Source organism: Polypterus senegalus, chromosome 4 (assembly GCF_016835505.1).
Source record: "Polypterus senegalus isolate Bchr_013 chromosome 4, ASM1683550v1, whole genome shotgun sequence".
Classification (NCBI taxonomy): domain Eukaryota; kingdom Metazoa; phylum Chordata; class Cladistia; order Polypteriformes; family Polypteridae; genus Polypterus; species Polypterus senegalus.
Window position 1 is genome coordinate 188,967,775 of NC_053157.1, and position 23,816 is coordinate 188,991,590.

The 23,816-nt window shown below is 35.2% G+C and overlaps 1 protein-coding gene across 2 annotated transcripts; it reads left to right on the forward strand.

Annotated features, from left to right (window-relative positions):
- Window positions 1–1,299: 1,299 nt before the first annotated feature.
- LOC120527880 (lysine-specific demethylase 3A-like) lies at window positions 1,300–23,553 on the forward strand. 2 transcript variants are annotated; one of them, XM_039751796.1, is made up of 25 exons: window positions 1,300–1,997; window positions 3,860–4,012; window positions 4,114–4,221; window positions 5,511–5,613; window positions 6,330–6,454; window positions 6,850–6,919; window positions 7,192–7,367; window positions 7,586–7,731; window positions 8,028–8,611; window positions 9,315–9,510; window positions 10,157–10,371; window positions 10,506–10,658; window positions 11,874–11,969; window positions 12,132–12,256; window positions 14,152–14,347; window positions 14,949–15,124; window positions 16,122–16,376; window positions 16,510–16,681; window positions 16,812–16,902; window positions 18,351–18,481; window positions 20,037–20,156; window positions 20,942–21,081; window positions 21,205–21,381; window positions 21,968–22,102; window positions 22,701–23,553. In XM_039751796.1, exons 1-25 carry the CDS (start codon window positions 1,842–1,844, stop codon window positions 22,779–22,781), a joined length of 4,080 nt encoding a protein of 1,359 aa, XP_039607730.1. In that variant the 5' UTR covers window positions 1,300–1,841; the 3' UTR covers window positions 22,782–23,553. The 2 variants fall into 2 exon arrangements, with proteins under 2 accessions (XP_039607730.1, XP_039607731.1); XM_039751797.1 differs by having other exon boundaries at window positions 7,589–7,731.
- Window positions 23,554–23,816: the final 263 nt, after the last annotated feature.

Consider the following 23,816-nt stretch of genomic DNA (forward strand, 5'->3'; position numbering starts at 1 on the left):
AACATAACAAATGTAAGACTTGTATGTCTATATCCAGCATTAGGCTCCCTGTTCAGATCCTAATGCTAAATTTCAAAACTGGCAGATGAAATTAACTTTTTCTTTTAAACCAAAGACTGACAGAGATGTTATGTTTAACCTTGAGAAAAAAAAAAGAATTCGGGAACAAAAGTTCGTTCTTACTAGAAGGAAATAAAAGCTTTGCGAATATCATGCATCAATTGTCTTGCCCGCTTCTATCAAGCGTGCGTAATCATATCTCATCGCCCTATATTAAGGATCGAATAGTTCTATTTTTATTTTAAATTAAATATAACTGTCTGTTTATTCATGTCATTGTATTGTTTAGTAATTTGCGATAAATTATTGATTAAAATAAGCACACACGCCGTGAACATATACGGCGACCAATACTTAATTTGGTTAAAAATGTTTTTTTTTTTCATTTAACTGCTAGTTCCACTGCCTTCCAAATATGGTATGGTTACATCATTTCTCGAGGGTTTCCATTTGAGCAGAATTTGTCATTGTTTTAACAACCTTGCACATAATAGCACTTCTACTCAAACGTGCTGACACATCTCACAAGACGTGCTAGAAATGAGTCGGAATCATTAGGTGGTTTAGTGAATGCAGAAACAAGCAGTTTGCCTGCCAAAAAACGTTTTTTTACTCCCGACATTTTTCGATGTGTCTGTTGACAATCGCATCCAGACGGTCACGATACACACGTACGGAACCCCCCTCACCGCCCACCAAACGCACTGAAAACCACACTGAACGACAAGCACCCCCTTCTTCTGCTCCACCTCCCAGCTTCAGCTGTTAGGCGTACGCTGAAAACTGCACGTATGTTGGCCAGTGCACACCTCCCACCATAACAATGGAACCTTCCGCCTGCACGAGGTTCTCATCTCCGGTATTGCTGAAAAAACAAATACAAATTAAGAAACTATAGAATTATCTACGCAGAGGTTCTTTGTTGGATTTACAGGTTCAGCTGCCGACTGAAAAGTTATATTATTTGAAAAAAATATAAATATAAAACGGGTCCTACTTTACACTTCAAGGGTAAGAACTGAAACGCCCGGCTTCAGGCGTGCACGCGCCGCGCACTAATACTAAGGCGGTGAACTTTACAAGGCAATTCCGCTCACTCGGTCTCTGATAAAACCGGTAGGCGGAGACAGACCCTGGTTGAAGGATGGGTAAGAATAACCAATAGAAAATCGAGTATTGGTTTAAGGTTCGCCTCTCCGGAGTTTCATATCCAATTACTGTTCGGTGGGGCGGGGATTTTTCAAAGGACACTTCTGCAGACCTCATTTGTGCTTTAGAGCAAAGAATTAATCGTATTTTCGAAAGGCAAAAAGAATAGGGAGCATTACTCTTCTTTAAAATTGCAGTGAAAAATATAGTTGTTAGCTGTAAGAGTGCACAAAGTGTTTGATACAAGGTAGATTTACTGATTTTTGAGCGGCGTGGGTGATAGCCATCTGGCCGAGTATATTAAAATAGTTTGTAATTTACAACAGAGTATATGCACTCAGTGTAACAGATTACAAGCCTGGCATTAATTTCTTACTACGACCAAGGGCCGAAGGTGGAGGGATGTAAAGAAAACAGAAGAATTTTCGAGTCAGTGGATGTCATTCCACTAGAGAAGTTTTAAGGAGCTAGCTTTATGTGTAGCCGTCTTTTAACAATGTTTTTGTAATCAATATTGTGAGTGAAATAAGTGTTTTTTTTGCGTATTATTATTGTTATTATTACGTTTGGTACTTGGTTAGTTTAGTGTTTCGACCGGCGTGCACCATACTGCACGCAATCCTCCTGCAGCAATGTGCAACAAAGCACGTCCTATCCTGGTGGGCAAAGGCTTTTTGTGTGTCTCCGGTGATCGGCACCTCAAAGTGGAAGAGATAGCCAAATGGGACTGGAAATCCGGAAAAATTCGAGCTGTCTCGCACAAAGATATCTCCGACCAAGACCTCAAGGTATAGTCCTCGTTTGTTTACTTGACGCAAGTTGTCTTATTAGTTTATGCGAAATTATTTAAAGGCTCCCTTAATTGAACAAATATTGCAGTGTTGCGGTATTCTTACGGTACTCGGGTATTGTATGGCTTTGTCTTTTAATGGGACTTTTAATCCGACATTTTTGCCGCATCTGAACCCTATGAAAATTTTTCTTAACATTTTTTGCATGTCGTATTATTTCAGTCGTGTGTTTTCTGAACCGGCTTTCTGATACAATGAACTGCGTAAGCGGTTTAGAAGACAGATTTCTTCCAGTGATATTAACGCTTTGCAGACAGGATTGAAATTAAATATGAATATCGGACAGAAGTGCTTTTCTAAAAAGGCGACGGGAAGGTGTTGGTTTCTTAAGATAATGAATAGTTTGCGCCTCTGAATATCTTTGAGTGAATGGTGATGACCTTCTTATATATCAACCACATAAGCCGTTTGCCTTGCAGTGTGGGGTGGATTATTTGTGACCACTGAAGACGTTCTCTCCATCTTAAGTAGTACCTTTTTTGGAGCACTCTTCTTGCTATTTATGTTGCACAAAATATGCCCGAAAAATAAGAATCAAACCGATTTGCAGCATAATTTCTAATATTTGGAAAAACTGAAAGAAGTTGGTTACAAAAAAGCCTTTGAAAACTACATATATTAACATACATTTATGTCGGTAGCAGGCTTTTTACAACAATTTTCAATCTGGTGGGCCCTAGTGCCTGCCTGCATGCATCTCTGGGTATGCAAACTGAAATTTGGAAAATATTGCATCTAATACAAGGAAAGATGTGTTCCCAAATACTGCAGTGTCAAGAAAGTCAAATCAGACTTGCTCCATTCTTAAAATGCTAATTAATTACTGTGATATTGGATACTCACTTCATACTAGTGAAGGCAATGTTAACTTTGCAGATATTGCTTCAATATCCAAGTCAAACTTTGTTTTTACTTTGTGGTCTAATTGATGATTGTCTTTTTTTTTTAATGGAGGGTTTATGGCCATAAAAATCACAAAGGCAACTTTAGTGACTGGCAATTGCCATTGATTATGTGCCTTTGTTAACTTTACCCTGAATTGTGCATTTTTTAAAACCTTTTATTTAGGATTTTGTAATCTAGTTTTCACATTTTTTTGGCAAAAGTTGGTATGGTACTGAAGTAATAATGGGGAGAAACAATGAAATCTAAAACTGTATGAAGTAAAAATGGTGCACCATATATAGTTTAAAAGAAAGTGCATTTTAAATGTATCTTTTGTGTTCTTGGAAATTATAAAGCACAAGGTTTCAGATTAAAATCCCATATCATCTCTTTTGATCCTGCCTGCAGACAACATGTGTATTTGTAACTTTTTATAATGCACACAGGACTTTTTAGATAGTGTCCACAATGAACAGTTCATCTTAGTTATATTAATGAAATCTGATTGTTTAGGAAAATTATTTCATACTGCTCTACTTCATCTGAAATACAGTTTCTACCTCAAGTTCAGCTTTTATTTTCAAATTCTTATTCACACAGGCATTGTGCAGGGATTGATTTCATAGTGCATTTGTAAGCCACCTTGTTTTTATTTATTATTGATGATCGCTTATGTTAGTAAGGTGGTTTTTTTTAATATTGTGTGAGAGCGAGGATCCAGTAGTCCTATTTCTATGCTTTGGTTATTAAAACATTAAAGTAATGTGCATAAATATTTTCCCACTTGTCTAAAGTATTTCACTTTAAAGTGTATTTTAAACCATGTTTAACATCTTCCTGTCATTTGGCTTTAATACTCTTCTATTTTTTGTTTATTCTGTCAATATTTAATATACACATTTTTACTTTGTCAGGTATTTGTTGAGTTTGACAATGAAGACCTGGAAAAAAGAAGATGGATTAAAGTCTATGAGCCACCAATGAAGGTTTTTCTTGTGGAACATACTTTAACATTAGCAACCAGGAAGCCTTCTGAAAGCTCCAGTGATGTGCTTTGGCCTGCGGTGGTATGTATGCTTGAACTGTGAGGCATGATGTTCCAGACTAGACATTTGTATTGCAGTTGTGTATGTGTTTTGTTTTTTTAACTTTGTTTATTTCTTTTAAGCTGTTTAAACCACTTGTGGATACAATTGGGCTGGTCCTAATCCCTGTTGAGTACCTCATATTGAAAGACAGAAGTTTTCTTTCACAAGGGACCTTACAGCCACTTCAGGTACAGTATGCTTATTTTGTGTTTGTGTTGCAAGAGGACCAGAAGAACTGTTCTCTCGGAATTACTGCATATTCATCTCACCAATGGTGCCTTTCATTAAAAATGTAAATTTCAGACTGAAGGTTATGTGGTGAAAAAATGCAGAAACTACAGTTTTTGCTTTGACATATTTAAACTAAACTGTATATTTATGCAGTCAACTAATTAGTAAGGTCAGGATGGTAGTTTTTAAACTGTTCGTTAGAATGTTGATTGCAGCTTAAACTGGTAATTATCCAGAAAGCATTGGTAGTTCATTTTTATGACATTGCAATTCACAGAATGCACCACGGAAAAGAATAGAGAGATTTCTACTATTTTTAAGCCTTCAAAACGCATGATGTTTGTATAATTTGTGACATTTCATTTTTATGTTCTGGAGGTTTTGCAAAATGCAGCCTTGTACAATTTTATTAAAGTGCTGAAGGACATGTTCGTGAAATTTTAAGATTTCAGGAAAAACCCATTACTTTAACTTTCAGTAATGTAATATAAACCATATACAGTTGCATTTTCTCCAAAAGCCTCTAGTGGTATGTGCAACCCATAAACTGCAGTCTCATCTGTGAAAGAATAAACAAGTACTGTAGTCAACTCATTTCAGAATGCCTGAAATATTCTTAAAAGTGAAAGTTCTGTGCTGTTGGTTGATGGCCTTTAATAATGCAAGACGACCAACCAAGAACAGCAGTATATGTTGAACTGTACAGTTTATTTCCTTGTTTTCTTAAAGAACAAATGTGACATTTTTAACTGTACTTTTCCTAATGATATTGCCATAAAACACTTGTCACAGGAATCATCAGGAGCTTGAAGGGCACTGCAATTATATTCAGACATGAAAATATTAGCTGAGAATTTAATGTAGGCATCAAAGGGGCAAAATGTACCAGACACACCCATCACATGAATCTTTGAAAAGATTTTTATCTCAACCATTTTAGTTCAAAAGTAGGATATACACTTGGGTTTGTTTTGAATACATTTATTATGGCATTAAATCAAATTATACACATTTATTGAAACTGTGGTTGAAATATATTGTTGTTGTGAAGGGTTGTTGATCATTAAGGGTTTAAATGTCTTCTTTTAGTAATCCTGTAGTAATAGTGTAAAATCTTTTATTTTTTATTAGAAATCAGTGCCCTAAATATTTCAGTAATCATAATGTATGTGTACTGCTTTACTTGCAACAGTTGGTATTTGCAATGAATAAGTGATATGCAATAATACATATTTGGATTTTTTAGGGTTTGGATTATTTAGGACTTTGTGTAAAAGGCCTGGAAGACCTTAAAAAGGAGGTTGAAAATTGGCTAAGAAAACAAACGGCTGTGCAACTTTTGGTGCAAGGTATGAAGCTTATTATTTATCTTTAGCATTAAGTTTAATTTGTGTGGTTTTTAGACTGCGAACAAGTCTACTTTTTGTATGTGAGCTATCCTAGAATAGTAGTAAATGGCACAGATTCAAATTTTTTATTTTATTTTTTTTAACATCAATGTTCTAAAACCTGCTTATGCAGAGCAGGACTGTAGGGAAGCTGAAGCCTAACTAAGCAAGCAAAGTGTATAATTTTATAAAATGAATAGATTTTATTTTTTATTATATTTGTTTTATTCAAGTTCATTGAAGGGAAAACTCATAAGCATTTTTAATAGTGCTTTCAAAATAGTACTCTATCCCAGGTTGTATGTTGCAGCCCCAAGTTGTTAATTAACTTGGTGGATTTTCAATTTTGCTGAACAGTTTTAAGACCAAAGATTTGAAATGAGACACCAGTGAAAGCCACTGTCAAACGCCATCCGCAGGACTTGCATGTGTTTCCATTGGATGTTGGGCATTTCTGGTGGTCTGAAAATCATTCAATATGATCTCGGCATTTGTGTGCCTTTTTAAAATGCTAAATATTGCAAGTGGATTCTTACTGTAGATACCCTCTTCTCCTTATTGGCCAGTTGTAGATGCTTGCTCTGTGTTACTCCCAAATCCACAGAATTAGTACAGTTTCATGGCTGTTTTTAAAAGTGTTTTGACTATAATATACTTTTTTTTTTTTTTGGTTACAGGTGAGCAAAATCTAACTGGCTTTAAAGTTAGAATATATTCCATCGAATCTTCTGACCAGTGGTGTACTGCAACAGTTGTGCACCAAGATCAGGCAAATCAGATTATGGAAGTCCAGAATGAACAGGTAAATTCTATGCAAAAAATCTGCTTTGTAGTTTTGTTTTTATACATGTTTTGGTTTTAAAGTATTGTTTCCAGTGCATAAATTATGAATTTTTCAAATACAGTATGTTGTCCTTTTTCAAAATGTGTATGCATATTATTATCTGTAAACTCTCTCACTTGAGTATAATTAAAATAGTGAAAACAAAGTTCATACTTTAAGCAAAAGCAGCTCACAATTCTTTATATCACACATTAAAGTCAAGTCATTACAAATAATTTATGTAGAATTATACAGCTTGAAGGTTTGGTGTACAATCTTCTAACTTAAACAGCATTTCTAAAACTTCCTGGAAGTTAAATGAGTATGTAGTAATTGCTGAAAATTAAATTTCATTCTTTTTTTATCATCCTTAGCTTGAAAAACTGAATGTTGACCCATCCATGGTTGAAGTGGAAGTATTAAGCCAGAACTGTGACAGTTACGGTAAGTCTAATATTTATTTATTTTTTGTGTGTGAAGGTGGGTAATACAGTATTTTTGTAAATAGCAAACCAAGAATCTGGTGTAAAACTGTTTCAAACCATGACTTGCAGTATTATGTTCCCTTTTTCTCTAATTCATTGATTTAGCTTTGTTATACGGTTATAAATACTTCATTAAATTCATTTAAAATTGTATTTCCTCCTTCATTAAAGGTAACACTAATTATATTAATTGTTAACATTGTTTTCTTGTTTTAACTCTTCTGTACATAGGAACCACTGATATGAAGAGAAAGATCCAAGATACCACTGCTTTCTTACAGGCAAAAAAAGCAAAGTATACTTCGGAGTTTTCATTGCAGCAATGCAGAGATTCAGTTCCCGGACTAAAATCAATATTTGAAGTTTCATTTATTGGCCAAGCGTTTAAGCTACCTGAGTCTGGGAAAGTAAGTGGGAGGGCATTTTTCTTCTATACTACATTTTATGTGTGTCACAAAGTTAACATCCTGTTGATGTTGATATGCAGTCGTATATCAATCTCTATAGTAGGTTAGCTATGTGGAATATGTCTTATTTTTATTTATATATAATATAAATGGGTTTTAATATAGTCTCAAAAGTAAAATGTTTTACTTTTTTTTTTTAATTATTTTTTGTTCCACAGCAGTTGGTGCCATCAATTCCTTCTCATAGTCAAGATGTATTACTTGGAAATGCTGCCTCTGCTCCTGCCAGTGTAGGATTAAGACAACAGACCACACCCCCTCCAGCACACTCTCCTCCAAGCATTCACGCAGATATACCTCTTGGGTAGGAGTCTTCTGTAATTAGTTTGTGCTGACTTAGTTATTGATGTATTTTTTATTTTTGAAATATTTCTTAAAACAACCAAAGCTAAAACTTTTTAATATTACATCTGTCTGTAGACTCAGCTGTGCAACAGTTTACCCTTCTATTACGTTCTAGAACCCAAAACGCTAGTTCAACAAATTGTTGCATTTTAGTATTTGGTGTTTATAAAACAAAATTTCTAATTATGTTAATGTTATGATATGTAACTATTTTCTAAGGTTGACTTATTACTTATTATTTATTATCTATTTTAGGAATACCTTCCTAAAGGAAAGCTGCTTTCTAAAGTCTGTGACTAAGCCAAACACAGACTTGACAACTTCCTGCTTGTTTCGCACTGAGCCAAACAAAACGCAGAATCCATTTGAAGTGGCATTTGGAACGTTTTTTGGATCTTTCAAAGCAGACAAGCCTGACACCCTGCCACCATGTATGGGTAGTTTTTTGGCAGTGCAGCCTAATCCCTCAAATGAGCCTTCTAGTGATTTCAGGGCTAAAACAACCCCAGGCCCTCTACTCTCTGAGGAACTAAAACAATTGCTCACTACAAATTTTCAAACCACTAAAAATTCTGGACTTTCTAGCGTACCACTTGTCCCCTCATTGCGGCCAGCTCAGTTTGAAATGAAGAACCCTGTAAGTCAAGAGCCATGGAATCAAAAATCACCACAGAACATGGCCCAGATTTGCATGATTACTGATAAGAAAACACAGATTGCTAACCCTAGCACTTGGATTTTAAACTCAATTGCTCCAGTCAAGAAGAATGAGAAGAGTCTTACTTCTGCTGTCGATGAACAAAAAGTTAGAAGTTTTCACACGCCTATATCCTCAAGTGGTAAGGAATATTTTGGTGAAGTAGTGTGTGCGATGGTTTATAATTTATTAATGGCTGCTTTAAATAAGTAAATTTTATTTTGAAAAAAACAAGTAATAGCCACCCTTTCTAAGAACACCTTGGGGTTGTTCAGTAATCATAAGATGGACAAATTGTATACAATTTAAAAAAAGTGTTACTATGTACATTTTTTTTTTTCTTCTGCCAAATAATCAAAATGTAACTATGAAATGAATAAAGTATCTTGCCATTAGTACTCCATGACAGCCATCGCTTTGCCCCAGTATTTCTTTTGTGATGCCTGTAGAATCATGGAAATAGGCTTCTCTTTATCATGTTCACCGCTTCCATAGCATTCTTTTACAAATCTGCCCTCACTGTTCATATGTAAAAATTCATATGTTAAAAGCCAATTATCATAGTCCAATTTAACTTCCTCCTCCTATTTATAAACATTTTAGTGTCAGAGCATTTATAAAAAAAAAAAGCTGGGAACTGCTTGGTACTGTCTAAATAATAGAAAATCAACATATTAGTGATACCCTGAAATTTTGCTGCATTATATTTACATTTCTATTTTTGTTACCCTCCTTGCATCTTGTGACTGTCAGCGGAAGTTAATAGTTAATACCATTAGTTACAGAGCTGTGAATGTAGTTGTGTTCTAATTTATAACAAATCTTTTTTTTTCTTTTTGACACAGTGCCAGTAAAGTCGTCTGTCTTGAATGATGATGTTAAAGTTAAGAGACTTCAGAAGACTGGAGAAAGTTTTCTGCAGGATGGGCCATGCAATTCTGTTGCGCCTCACCTTCACAAGTGTCGAGAATGCCGTGTATCTAGCGCCCGGAGAAGAAGTGATGACTCTGAAGTGTTTTGCCGGTTTTTCCATTTTCGAAAGTATGTCCAAGTCTCTTAAAGCTGTTTTCCATTATCTCTGATTACGTGGCTTGTTCGTTCTTTTATTGATCATCTTATTTAGGCAATGGTTTAGTGAAAAATCAGTAACTGTCTGGTATATATGTTGTAGAAGTGTAGTGCATTCCATACATCCTTGCATTCACAGAATATTTGTCTAATTATGAGCATTTCACATCATTATTTAATTTTGTAATGGGACACACATTAAGAGCAACAGAAAAAAGGTAAACAGGGGGCCTTTGATACTTTACCTTGAGCATGATGATCTTCATTATAGAAGCATTTAATAATCCAATTAATGTTCAGTGAGTGTTTTAGGCAATACATTTTCACTAGTTGCAGTTAATGATTCAAAACTTGAGGTTACAATTGTATATCTGTAAATTATTAATTTTCATGTTGGCATAGATGGAAATTATTTGAACTAAAATAATTAAGATAGGAAATCTGTGCATCGCTACTCAAGACAACATCAAAGAACTTTAAACAAAGCAGGTTTTTTGTTTTTTTTTTTTGGTGGCTGATGTTTTTATATATGAGTCAGTAAATCTTTTTGTTGTGCATGTTTTGGCATTTTGTATTTTTAACCCTTTTGTGTTATGATTATTCTAAATTTTAATTTTAGACTTCAGTTTGCCAAATCTGGCATTCTGCGTGAAGAAGGATTCCTTACACCAGACAAGTATGATTCAGAGGCACTTAAACTCTGGTTGCCTATAGCTCGTCAAGTTAAAGGTCTGGATCTGGACACTGCAAAATATATTCTGGCTAACATTGGGGATCATTTCTGTCAGTTGGTTATGCAAGAGAAAGATGTTATAGCATCAATAGAGCCACACAGTAAGTATATTTAAAAAACATACCTGTCTTTGTTTGAAATGCTTGCCATTCCGGCATCCTTTTTTGCATTGGAATTTCTGTAAAGGTTTTTTTTTTTTTTTTATTTATTTTCTTTGCATTTTTTTCCTTTGCAGAAGAAATTGCATGGAAACGTGCTGTGAAAGGTGTCCGTGATATGTGTGATGTATGCGAAACAACTCTCTTCAATATCCATTGGGTTTGTCCAAAGTGTGGCTTTGGTGTGTGCCTTGATTGCTATAGGATAAAGAAGAGCAGAAAAAATGATGGTAGGTTTTGTTCTCATAATTAATGGAAAGTGGGAGTATATAAGTTGTATCTGCCAGTTGAATAATAGTATTTAGGATATCTGTTTATTAAATTGATTTATTGTCTGATTCTGTTAACCGATAGTGTAAGGAAAGAAAGATGGTTGCAATTTAAAATTTTGAAGTTTTCATATATTGTGCCCACCATATGTAATATCATAATGAAAACAAAGTTTATATATTTGACATGATAGTCAAGTTAAAATTGAGATCAAAATAATGTAGAGAGAGAGAGAGCACAAAATCACCTCCTCCTTCTATCAGGTGAGAAGCAATTAGTCCATTTACTGAGAGATATATCTTATTGGTGAGGTGTTTAGCTCAAAAAGCTGTTAATGTGCAATACCCAGTTAGATAAGCTTTTGTTCCTCCTTTCTATTGTCAGCTTTTTGGCATTAGTAGGGCTAAAATATTGGTATGATGAAGGAATTGTTCATTAGTTTAACTAATTATCAAAGCTACATCATCAAATTTTGTGTACACATTTGGGTTGCTTTTATTATAAGCAGGTGCTACTTGTTTGTTTGGGCAGACCATCACCATGTTGAAAACCAAATGCTGTTGAAATGACATACCAAGACAGTCTTCTAATTTAAATCTAATTGAGCATGCACATCACTTGCTGGAAAAGAGTGTGAAGTCTTCCAATGCAAACAATGTCTAGGAAAGAAAAACTCTGAAAAGAATTAAGAGTATGGATATGTCATTGTATTCGAGATCTCATGTATTTATTGTGTAGGAAGTACAATTTAAAAACAAATAATTGTAGTATGTAAGTTATGTTGTAAGTATGTATGCCATTTTAGTGTACAGAACATAAATTACAAGTGCTGTTCTGAAACTTTAAGAATGCAAACATCTAAGTCAAAGAAGACTGTATTTACTGCTGTATTGCATTAAATAATGTGATTTCTTTTATAACTGCCCCAACAGTTAATTCAGTGTTCTATAATAGTTTTTCATGATTGTGGAGACTTTTAAAGCAAGTGATGCAAATTAAAACACATGTCATTGAAACTGGGCAGAATTTGTTGAATATACACACAGTAATGTAACACATTGAGTTCCACTGTCCTGTTTTTAAACGTTACTTTGCACCATGGTGATGTATGGTACAGATTAATTAATTTGTTAATGTAGTTGTTGTTAATAAACAAACTGTTTTTTATTATACAGGTAAAAGGGCAGATGTGTTCTCATGGATGAAATGTATGAAAGGCCAGCAGCATGAAGCAGAAAACCTCATGCCAACGCAAATTATTCCTGGAACAGGTAAAAAAAAAAGAAAATGTACACAATATCTGGCATTATTTACTTATTTTAAAAATGCAGCAGTACACTATATGTAACATTCTTAAGGCTATGTTTATTTTGTATTGGAATACATTTTGATCTTTTTTTACTTAATTTAGCTTTAAAATTATTTTTTTTTAGCACTGTATGATGTTGGGGACATTGTTCACTCTGTAAGAGGAAGATGGGGAATAAAGGCCAACTGCCCATGTGCAAGCAGACACAAGCTGAGTCAAAAGCCAACTGTGAAAGAAGAGAAGCAAATGGTACTCTTCATATATGTGTTTACTAGCATTTTGAACAAGTCTTTCTACACTTTTTTTTTTTCTGTATATTTTTAATATTACATTACCTCCTTTGTTTTTTCTCAACCCTTCCTTTATATGAGGAAAATAAATGTATGATCTCCTGATTAACACCGTTATATGAAAGCAGACAATCCAAATAATTGCTAAACTCTTAAAAGATAAAAATGCTATTTTCTTTAAAAAAATAAATTAAAATTGATATCTCCACTTTCCCTAACAGCTGGGCTGTTAAATTAGCCATAATTTAAATGCGGTTTGAATATTTAAATTATAAGTAAACATTTGAATATATTCCTAATATGGTAGCCACAGCAAGAATGCAAACAACAAAAAAACTTGGCTGTATTTGGACAACTGTATTTTTTATTTATTTATTTTTTATATATAAATAAGAGCCATCAAAATCCCAAGCATCTGCACCAACATCATGTTTTCAGTATAGTACTGATGGCTGGGCCTGAAAGTCCTTCTCAGAACAGCAGTCCGTAAGAGCAGACTCGAAAAGGAGCTGAAATCCATACGAGCCAAACATGCTTTTGTGTTTGTTTTTTTTTTTTGTTTTTTTTTTTTTATATAATTACTAGCATTAGTATCAGTATTTTTTTTTTTTTTTTTTTACTCGTGCATCTGCAAATCCTGAAATGCTTGCAACACCTGGCTTCATTGAGTGCATTGCTGGCAAACAGGCATAGGCAGGGCAGTTTTAGATCATCAGGAATACAGGTTAGTTGGTAAGACAGCAAGCAACAGGTTTAGAATAGTGAGCAAAGTATAAATTTAAGCAAGAGGCAGATAGGTCAAAGGCAGCCTTGTTTTGCTATTTTGGAAGTGTCTAGTTTCCAGTGGCAGGGTACAGTTAATACCACAACCTTCAGAATAAAAAGCTAGTTGACACTTGTGGACTCTCCCAGAAAGACAGGATTGTCACAGCATCAAGTCTGTGTCCGCACAATCTTTTTCTCCTCCTTTACAGATACTGTGGCCTGAGTATTTTAATTACACCTCGTTGTTTTTAGGCATTATGTGTCAAACCAACAACCACATTAAGAGGAGACTAACTGTGGGACAAGACCTGTTGGGTGATAAGGCTGTTTAAAATTTAGACTTTAAAGTATTGTAATGAAAGTAACTTAAGAATTATGACAGTTCTTTTCCATTTGCTCAAATAAAGTTTTTAGCCTTAAACAGCAGTCAGGGATGTTAGGCTTAGGCGAATTGGGCAGAATCAAATGCAAATTGATTCTTTTAGAGAACAGAAGCATTAATAAAAACTGCTCTGCGTTGATTTGTATGTAGATCAAAGTGCGGAGAGTGTTGAAAAAGCAAACACTACCTTATGAAGGGTCTGACTAGCTGTAATTTTTAGTAATGAAGATGATAAACTATTCTTTCAGAATAATGAAAAGGTGGATTGTTAACGTGAAGCGTAAAAGCAGATCAGCAAAATATTGCAGCTTTGCATGGCAAGTTTTGAGTAACACAATGGCAAAATTAGTAAGGTGGAATCAAACAACAGTCCTTTAACAACAAAATGTCCACCTTTGCCTTCAAACAAGACTTTCTTAAAATAAATTTGAATAGCGAAGTTCGATCTGGCAGCCCTACTTTGCAGTGCATGTTTGAATGCTACAGTAAATGTTTAAGATCATCAAATGACAAGTATGAAACAGACTCTGGAATAACAAGTGATACTAGAGTGATTCCGACAGTGAAATTCATAAAATGAAAATAAAATTCAGTCAGTAGTGTCTGGCTTGCATTGTTTTTAATCTATCAAAATGGGTATGTGCAGATGTTGATTTGTTCTGTCAGTTTCATAATGAAGTATTCATTTTGGGTTCTTTTTCCACTAGAATTTACCAGTAACTCCAGTGTCGTCTTCATTGGCTACTCGGCTACACAATCCAACTGATGCTCTTACACTGCCTTCTACAAGCTCCGCATTTACAGATGCTTCTGCTGCATTCAAAAGCACTGCTCTCCAGAACCTTAATCCTTTCAGCTGGATAAATGATATTGCAAATCAGAATTTAAACAAAGAAAATAAAGGTACATTATGAATGCATTTAAGAGAACAATGTGAAATTGGAAAAATAACTAACTGCATGTAATTCACTAATGTTTCCCTCAGTGGGCATGTTGTATTTGCTGTAGTATTCCTGTAGATATTTAAATTCAACAGTTCTTTAAAAATACTGCACACTTAACTATAATACAGTAGCTGATGCAATATTTTAGAAACTGGGCTGCATTGTGATGCTTCCCATTAATGGTTGGTTAACAAATGTTTTATTTTCTTAAGAAAGACACTGTTTTAACATCAGTCCTACTTTCTAAAATTTCTTTAAAAATATACTAAATCTTTACAGTATTGTATAGTAATTATTACAATTTTTTAACACATTTGAATAATTTTAAAGAAGTACATATCTTACCCAAATTATGGAGCCTTTGTTATTTCTTCGTGTGGTGGTCCTATACTTGGCTGTAATTGCATTTCATGTAATCAAGTTGGTCGTTTTCAGCAAAACGTGGCTATGTAAAAGATCTGTTTGAGTGTTGTGCCTTTGTTACTGTAACTGTAGTGCTTTGCTTCACATTGAACCACTTTTACAGCACTTCAATTTTTAAATATTTTCTTCACCTGCAGAAAAAGCACTTCAATTACCTGCTGTTCCAAATGAGCTAAGAAAAAACAGCTTACTCTCTGCTTTCACCACTCCACTTATCAAGTCTTCATCAACACTCCAGACTTTCAACTCTTCTATTTTGACACCGGTTACAAATAACTCTGGCAGTCTAAGAAGCCTATTGAATGGAGAAAAGGTGTGTTGTTTGTTTTATTGTATACTTTTAAAATCTAAGATGGTTAAATCTTGTTGTTGTAACAAATTGCAGTCCTGCCTTATGCTCCCAACCTCATCCTCCTTAAAAATCTTTTTCTGTGCTTAGATTCTATTAATTTCATATTCTGTGATTCACAATAATATTCTGTTTATGGAGAACTTGGAGGCCTGGACTAGCCAAAAGTTGTGTCATTATGCCTAGCCTAGCAAACGTGTTTTTATGCCTGTATCACATAATGCTGAAGTGACCCTTAGCTTACTGGGATGACGGCTAGTCTCGCTCCTCTGATGTGCTTTCGTGCCAAAGTCAGACCTACACATTTTGCAACTCGCAAATGTGTTTCTCCACGCCCGTGTTCAGAGTAAAGTGTTCCCAAACCTTGAAAGTCTTGGGTCACCATTTTCTGTCACTTGCTGACTGTTAGCCTTTCTTCAAATGTGTTTACAGCTGAGAGAAGTAGTGATGCAATTGCATGCCACAACACATTAAGCGTAATGATGTAATCAACTAATCGATGAAAGTGATCGTTGCCAGCATTTTTAATAATTGATTGTCGATAACGTTAATTTAGTTTTTGCAGCTCTAATTATGAAGTTATTTATTTTGTTACTTAGATTGAGTTTAAACACCTTTCTTTCAACTTGGTAACTCCAGTGGAACTTTTATTCAAAATAGTCTTTTGTCCGAGCTCCTCAATTATAACTTATTGTTTGTAATAACTTGTTTGTAATTTAATAGCTGACATATATTCAAACATGAATATCTTAATAATAGCAATTTTTCTTATTTGTTAGTCATCTTAAGTGTGTGTGCTGTTTTTTGAATTTAACATTGCATACAATGTGTTCCACATGAATACAGCAACAAATTGGTATTGCTAAACTTAAAAGTGGATTTTTTTTTTTTAATCTAATCTTGAATTAATCGCTATAAAATATTGTTTAGTTTATTTGCTTTGTTTCTTTATTTTGCACAGACTAACAGTGGTTCTAAAAGTACACCAAAGGTTCTAGATGACATCTTTGCTTCTATAGTCCAAAGCAAAGCGATCACTGAAGCCAACAAAAAAAAAGAGTTGACTGAAGCTCCAAAGCCAATCATTCTGAATCCCATTGTGGTGAGTGCAGAGGTACCTCACATTTGGCTCTGTGATGGTCGTCTACTTTGCCTGCAGGACCCCATTCACAAAAATAACTGGAACATTTTCCGAGAATGCTGGAAACAAGGGCAGGTGAGAATAAATAAATTCCAATTAGTTCTGTAATTGTTAAATAGAAACGTACATGCTGTATAAAATAGTCTTATTTTAATATAAAGTTAGTTAATATATAATTTTTTTTTCCAACCTTAATATTTATTTACAGCCTGTTATTGTTTCTGGAATGCACCATATATTAAATGAAGAATTATGGAAGCCAGAAACTTTCTACCGTGAATTTGGAGAACAGGAGGCAGAGCTTGTCAACTGTCGAACTAGTTCAGTTATTGCTGGAGCAACAGTGGGAGACTTCTGGCATGGCTTTGAAGATTTATCAAGTAAGGCATATCTAAAATAACTGGTTAAGTATCAAGTACATGCACTGTAAGATGACATTGGCACATCTCTAAAGTAATTGAACTTTTTATGTGTACAAGTCTGATATTTCTCTTTTTCTTTTCTTTTAAGAGCGTCTTAAGTCAAGGGATGGTGAAGCTATGGTTTTAAAATTGAAAGACTGGCCTCCGGGAGATGATTTTAAAGATATGATGCCCTCTCGGTAAAGTACATTTTAATGTCGCTTTAGTTAGGTTTCTGGAATTTGTTTTATTGAGTAATTCTATAAATTTACAGAAAGTTAACTGTATTGCCTTAACAAAGCACAACAGACCTGACTATTTGGTGAGGGTAAAATGTACAGATTTCCCCCCCCTCCCATTTTTTGCCTCTGTAGATAATTTGAGCATTATTAGCTGGGAACTTAATGGTTTTCAAAAAATCCTGGTAAAATTTTGAGTTTTAAGAGAAAGCTAATCTCTACAACATCATTTACAAAGGAAACTTACTACAAGAGTAGGTTAATTGTTAGAAATTATTGATTCCACAACCTCCATGGTTATTGCTATGGCTAGGTCCGTGGTCCTCAGTTTTACATTTTGGTAATTTCAATTCTTTGTCATGTGTACAAGTACCATGTACAATGAAATGCTTGCTTGCATGTGCCCCTACGGACAGTGAACATAGACAAAAAAACACATACAATAAATAAATTTAATATAAATAAGTAAAACCAGAATCCTAGGAGTAAATGGAGACGATGGCAGAAGTATATGTGCAGGTAGCAGTGGAGGTGACACAAGGCTATTGATTGTTCATGAGTTTGATTGCAGTTGGGTAGAAACTGTTCCTGAACCTGGAGGTGCGTGTCCAAATGGGCTTTGGTTGCCTCCCAGAGGGGAGAAGGGTGAAAAGTGACAGTGCAGGGTGGCCTTGGTCCCGCCTCATACGGTTCACTTTCCTGAGACAGCATGTAGTGTGGATGTCATGGATCGCAGGGGGCTGTGTGCCCGTGATCTGCTGTGCTGTGTTCACCAACAGTCCTGAATTGAGCAGTTGCTGTACCAGGGTGGATTCCACAGTATACCTGTACAATCTGCACAGGGTTGTGGGGGACATCCGGGCTTAACTTAGTCTCCTGAGGAAGTAGAGGCGTTGTTAGGTTTTCTTGACTACTGCCGCAGTGTGACTTGATCATTTAAGGTCATGAGTGAGGGTGATTCCGAGGAACCTAAAGCTGTTGACCTGCTCTACAGCCTCACCTCTGATGTAAATGGGGCTGTGCTCTGTTGCCTGTTTTGCAGAAATCTACAATCGTCTCCTTAGTTTTGCTAACGTTGAGGTTGTTGTCCTGACACCATTCTGACAGGAGTCTGACCTTCCCCCTTTAGGCCATCTCATCGTCCTCGCTGATCAGACCTATTACAGTGGTATCGTCGGCAAACTTGAGGATGGTGTTAGAGTTGTACTTGGCTACGCAGTCATGGGTGTAGAGAGAGTAAAGCAGGGAGCTCAGCATAGTCAGTGTCTGGGTGGTGGTGGGTTTCTGCTTTGGGTGAAATTCTACTGAGAGGGACTGAAGACCCTGTGATCTTCAGATGTAGTAAGCAGGTTTCAGAATTGATGGATGAATAAACTTTGAATAATTTTTGTATATCTTCTGGATTGTAGTTTTGAAGATCTTATGAGCAAAATACCCCTACCAGAATATACCAGAAGAGATGGGAAGTTGAACTTGGCATCTAGGCTTCCTGAATATTTTGTTCGCCCTGATTTGGGCCCAAAGATGTACAATGCATATGGTGAGTTTTTTTTTTTTTTTTTAAACACAGATTATTATATAAAAATTTTAGGTAGATGATGTAAACTGCATAAATTGGTTTAAATCCCTTAATATACTTAGCAAAATTATGTTGAAAACCTTACATTGTTAAAGTGGAAATTTTCAGAGAATTCCAAGAGTTAATCTTTAGCATTATTAATAAAATAATAATAATAATTCTTTACATTTTATATGGAAGTTTTCTGACTACTCAAAAGTGCTTTCATAGTGCATGAGGAGCTACTTAAACCACCACTTGTGTGTATCATTCACCTGGATGGTGCAACGACAGCCATTTTTGCACCAGTACACTTGCTGCACATTAGATAGTAGGTGGTGAAGTGCTGAGAGAGAGGTAGCCAATTGGTGACGGGATAATTAGGAGGGCAGAATGACTAGGCCATGGAGAGCAATTTAGGCTGAACATTGGGATACACTCTGCTGTTTGAAAGATGCCCAGGGATCTTTTATGACCAGAGAGTCTCATCCAAATATTTTACCATAGTGTTTCCCCCTCGCTGCACTGGGATCCACATTCAGACCACTGGGTAAGCATCCCCTGCTGACCTCACCAGCTTCTCTTCCAGTCGCATCCCAAGCTTTCCTAGGTGGTCTCCCATCTCCGTACTGGCTGGGCACTAACATGCTTGGCTTCAGACCTCTTCTGAAGTGCCTGTGGTAGGTTAAAGAGTAGTTTCAATTACTGAGTGGTGTTTTGTATATTGTGTTCAAAATGTCTTTCCGACAGACATGCTGTCATGGTTATTTACCTCAATCATGAAATTGGCCTTAAAATGGTGATTGGAAGTGGCTGAACTGCAGCTAGTATCCTGTTAGACCTACAGTAGTTTCATCCCTGCAGACGTTTCTGCCTTTTTGATCTCTGGTTTCATGGAGATTTGATATAAAGAAACAGAATCTGATGTACTTATTCCCTTGTGCAGTTGTGCTTCTGGACCTTTTGTTTCTTTTTCTGTTCTGCTTAGATCCAGTTTGCTAAATAACTAAAAATTTCATACAAAGGTTTCCACTACTGCCTTGAGAGAAAAGAGTAGTCTGTTGTTTTGCAAAATAAAGTGACTTGTTTCTTTTTTTTTTTTTTTTTTTTTTGCTGCTATTGAACACACATTTATAGTTATTTAAATGCTGTTGTCTTGCAACCCAACAAAAGACTATTTACTTGCTTTATTGAACAGAATAACATTTCATCTTTGGTAACACAATTAAGAGGATTTCTCTAATAATCCATAAATACAATTAAGGGTAAGATAAGTATGTGCCATTAAGACACAAATTGGGATTTGCAGGCATATATGAAAAATAAATTAGAAATCGGTCACTTCAAGCATTAACACTAGCAATGTCTTAATTTAATCATATCTTGGTGTGAATCTGTTTTCACACTCTTGAGTCCTGTGCCTGCCTGTCACTCTGCCAGTGGGTGATATTTATATGCTGTCAAAAGCAATAAAACTGAAAATAAAGTCGACCTCTCTCTCATGTGTGAACTTGTTTTAAAACATTTTTTTAATTAGGTTTAATAACTGATGAAGACAGAAAATATGGCACAACAAACCTTCATCTGGATGTGTCTGATGCAGCTAACATCATGGTCTATGTGGGAATCCCAAAAGGAGAAGTTAATCATGAAAAAGGTATTACTGTACTAGTTTTCATTTTGGTATCTCTTAATAGCCAATAAATGAGAAAGATAAGCAATAGAAAACTTAATTTTCTTTCATCCTTTTTGTCTAGTAAAGAATCTTGTTCCTATTTTGCTGTGTATTTACAGTAATATTTGAAAATTATGCTTTATTTTTTTGTTCCATGCATTTATCAATTCAATCTAAAAATCACACTTGCCATTTATTAAAGCAGATAGTGATTTAATGATAAAGTTCATATTTTGCTGTTTAGTTTACATTTATTTGTTACTCGGACTACTAACGGATGACTGGGCTTTCAACAGACTTTAAAGTGAAATGGGTACTTTTTAACGAAGAAACTGTGTTTAGTAGAAGTACTTAGTAATACTTACTGTGTTCTGGAGAGAAGATGTACTTTATGACTCTGCAGACTTGGAGGAGATGTAGATAAAATTAAAGCAAGAGTCTGGACTGTTGGTTAGAAAATGGAGAATTGCACCTCTTTGTTTAGTTACTCTGTGTGAGCAGATCTGCCAGCGATACTTTGTTTGTTCAGATAATGATAATTTGCATTGCACACTGGCCATTTGTAGCTTGCAACAACATCTTAATCCTTGAGTACTGATGTGTATGCTTGGTAGTCAGTGGAAGATTTGCTGTGTTTTTATTTTAATTTTATTTTTTTTGTTGTCTGCATCAGATTATTTTAAACAAACTTGATTATCATTATTATTGTAATTTTTGTCCTGTATATGTTACATTATTGAAATTAACTTTTCTCCTTCCTCAAACAGAGGTTTTACAAACCATAAAAGATGGTGATGTTGATGACCTGACCTTAAAGCGCCATTTAGAAGGGAACGAGAAGCCTGGAGCCCTATGGCACATATATGCTGCAAGAGATACAGACAAAATTCGACAACTTCTCTTAAAGGTACAGCACGTATAGCAGAATCATGAGGTTTTGTATTTCCTTGGATGTTATGGAGAAGGATGAATTTAATCTGGTCTGCTAAAATAATTTATATTTAAACTACTGCATCTTCTGGCTACTTAGGTTGCAGAGGAGCAAGGTCAAGAAAACCCCCCAGATCATGATCCAATTCATGATCAAAGCTGGTATCTTGACAGACCCCTACGAAAACGACTCTTTCAAGAATATGGTGTACAGGGCTGGGCTATTGTGCAGTTTCTAGGTGATGTTGTCTTTATACCGGCTGGAGCTGCTCATCAGGTAAGTGTTTAAACATATATTTTACTTAGAAGTGTGTGTATGTGTATGTTGTGAGTATGTCTGTATAATATAAGATGTGACTCCTACATACGCACATTCAGTGTATGTATGTCAGTGTTTCTCAACCTCTTAAGTATTTGTGACTTGTGTTTTCATAACAGTTTTAATTGCGCCCCTCTAACATTTTTTTGAAAGTAGCCCACTAATACCAATTTGTTCTTTGTTTAAATTAATGATATATCATAGATGCATATTTTATTATACCTACTTAACTTTTATCGACATTTATTTTTCTAGTATCAGAATGCAGTTTAAGTTAATTTGTTTTGGTTTCAATAGATGTATTTTTCATATTTTTGATTCTGGTTTTCTTTTTTTCACATGTTCGCGCCCCCTTTTTGTTACTTTGCTCCTCCCTAGGGGGGCCCACCCCACAGTTGTAGAAAATATATATATATATATATATATATATATATATATATATATAGCTCAGTAATATTTGATGAATACATCTGTATATTCACTGCTATTTATCATGATTTTTTTTTTTTTTTGCCATTATATTGACTTTGTTCCTCCTCCTTAGGTGCATAACTTGTACAGTTGCATCAAAGTTGCTGAAGATTTTGTATCGCCAGAGCATGTAAAACACTGCTTCCGTCTTACTCAGGAATTTAGATACCTCTCTAATACTCACACCAACCATGAAGATAAACTTCAGGTATGTTCAATAGACTGCCAAGTGTTAATTATTTGTTGTTAATATTCCTTATTTATTTCCACTGAAACAGAATAGATATTTATATTTGCCTGTAAAGAATAAGGTTAGATATCCATCTTCCACCACTCTTAAGTGTGTAATTTTGAGCAATTACTTAATATTCCGGTCCTATAATTGTAGAAGTATGGCAAAGTTTTCTTGTGTACTTTTATTTGTACAGAATGCTGACTGTACCACTACCATAATCATTAGTAAATAATAAATAACCAAAACACCTTGAAAAGCAGAATGAAAGTGTATATAGGCCTACAAACCAAGCTTAAAAAAAAAAAAAAATGGAACCGCTCTCTCCATTTACAGTCAGTCCAATTCACTTAAAATTCTGGATTAGTGCATGGGGCGTGAGCAGTGGGCAGCGTCTGATCACTTTTGTGAGGTAGTATGGAAAGCTGGCCTACAGGTATTCTGAAGTAACAAGTGTAAATTGACCGGTTTTATTTCAGTAAGGTAGCATTAAGTTGGGGGCAATCCAAAAACTGTATGCTGTGCTGAATGTGTGTGCTAAAGCTCATTTGTGTTTTATTTTTGTCATCATCAGGTGAAAAATGTTATCTATCATGCTGTGAAGGATGCTGTGGGAATTTTAAAAGCACACGTGTCAAGCATGAGCAAAACTTAAAAGGGCATCCAATACAATGGGAGCGAATTGCATTCGACTGTATATTGCACTGTACTTGAGGCAGCTACTTTGATTCCTCTCTGCATCTTGACCACTACTGGAGTTGCATTGTCTGTGTTTTTTGGAAGAAAACCGTAGCAGGATTAGCTTTTTTTTTTTTTTTTCTGGAAATATCCTGTTGAGTGTTTTTTTGCAAATGGTTCCTGGATTGGGACTCTGCACACAGTCTGTCTTTTTATTTTATTTTTTTCCCTTTCTTTATCAGGTATATTTAAGCTGACTTTCATGCGATCTTCATTCCTCTGAACCCGTACACGTGTTTTACATCGACCTGTCCATTCCAGTCTTGTTGAGATGCCCTGTACTTACTTGACATTCTATGCATTATTCCACAGATTCTCTCAACGTCTGAGAATTGAGCAGCCCGTGTATGTTGTTTTGTTTTGGGAAAGCCCTTTCAAATTTTGAGTTCTGAAATGTGGTTTGTTTCCTGCTGGCTCATATTTGAGATTGGAAATTTTTTTATTGACTATGTAGTCAAAAGTTATGATTTTGTTTTAATTTTATTTTTTAGATTTTTTTTTTTTTTGCCTTTTTTGTTAATAGTGACCTAAACATAATGGGAAGGGGCAGGGTTTAGACTGAACTACTGGTTTGTTTTTTAAACTGATGAACACATTACAGTATTTAAAGCATGTTGAAGACTTGTAAAAGTTATACAGCCTGTAAATATATTTATGGTAGATAATTGTAATAAATGTGGTTCTTTTTCCATCTACGTTTCTTTTGATGGGTTGGAGGGGTTGGAGGGATTCCCTGCCTTGGCAGCTTGTGTCCGTTGCATTGCCGGGTTTGGACAGCTAGGAGGAAATGTGCAGTTTTAACTGCTAGTGGCTAATGCTGGGTACCAAGAGTGATCGTCGCCTGAGGATCTCAGTTCAATCCTTCATTTTTTCCTTTTTACTTTAACTACAAATTTAAGGAAAGTTGTGAAATTGTGTGGATTACAGAAACTGTAGTACAGTGGATAATGAG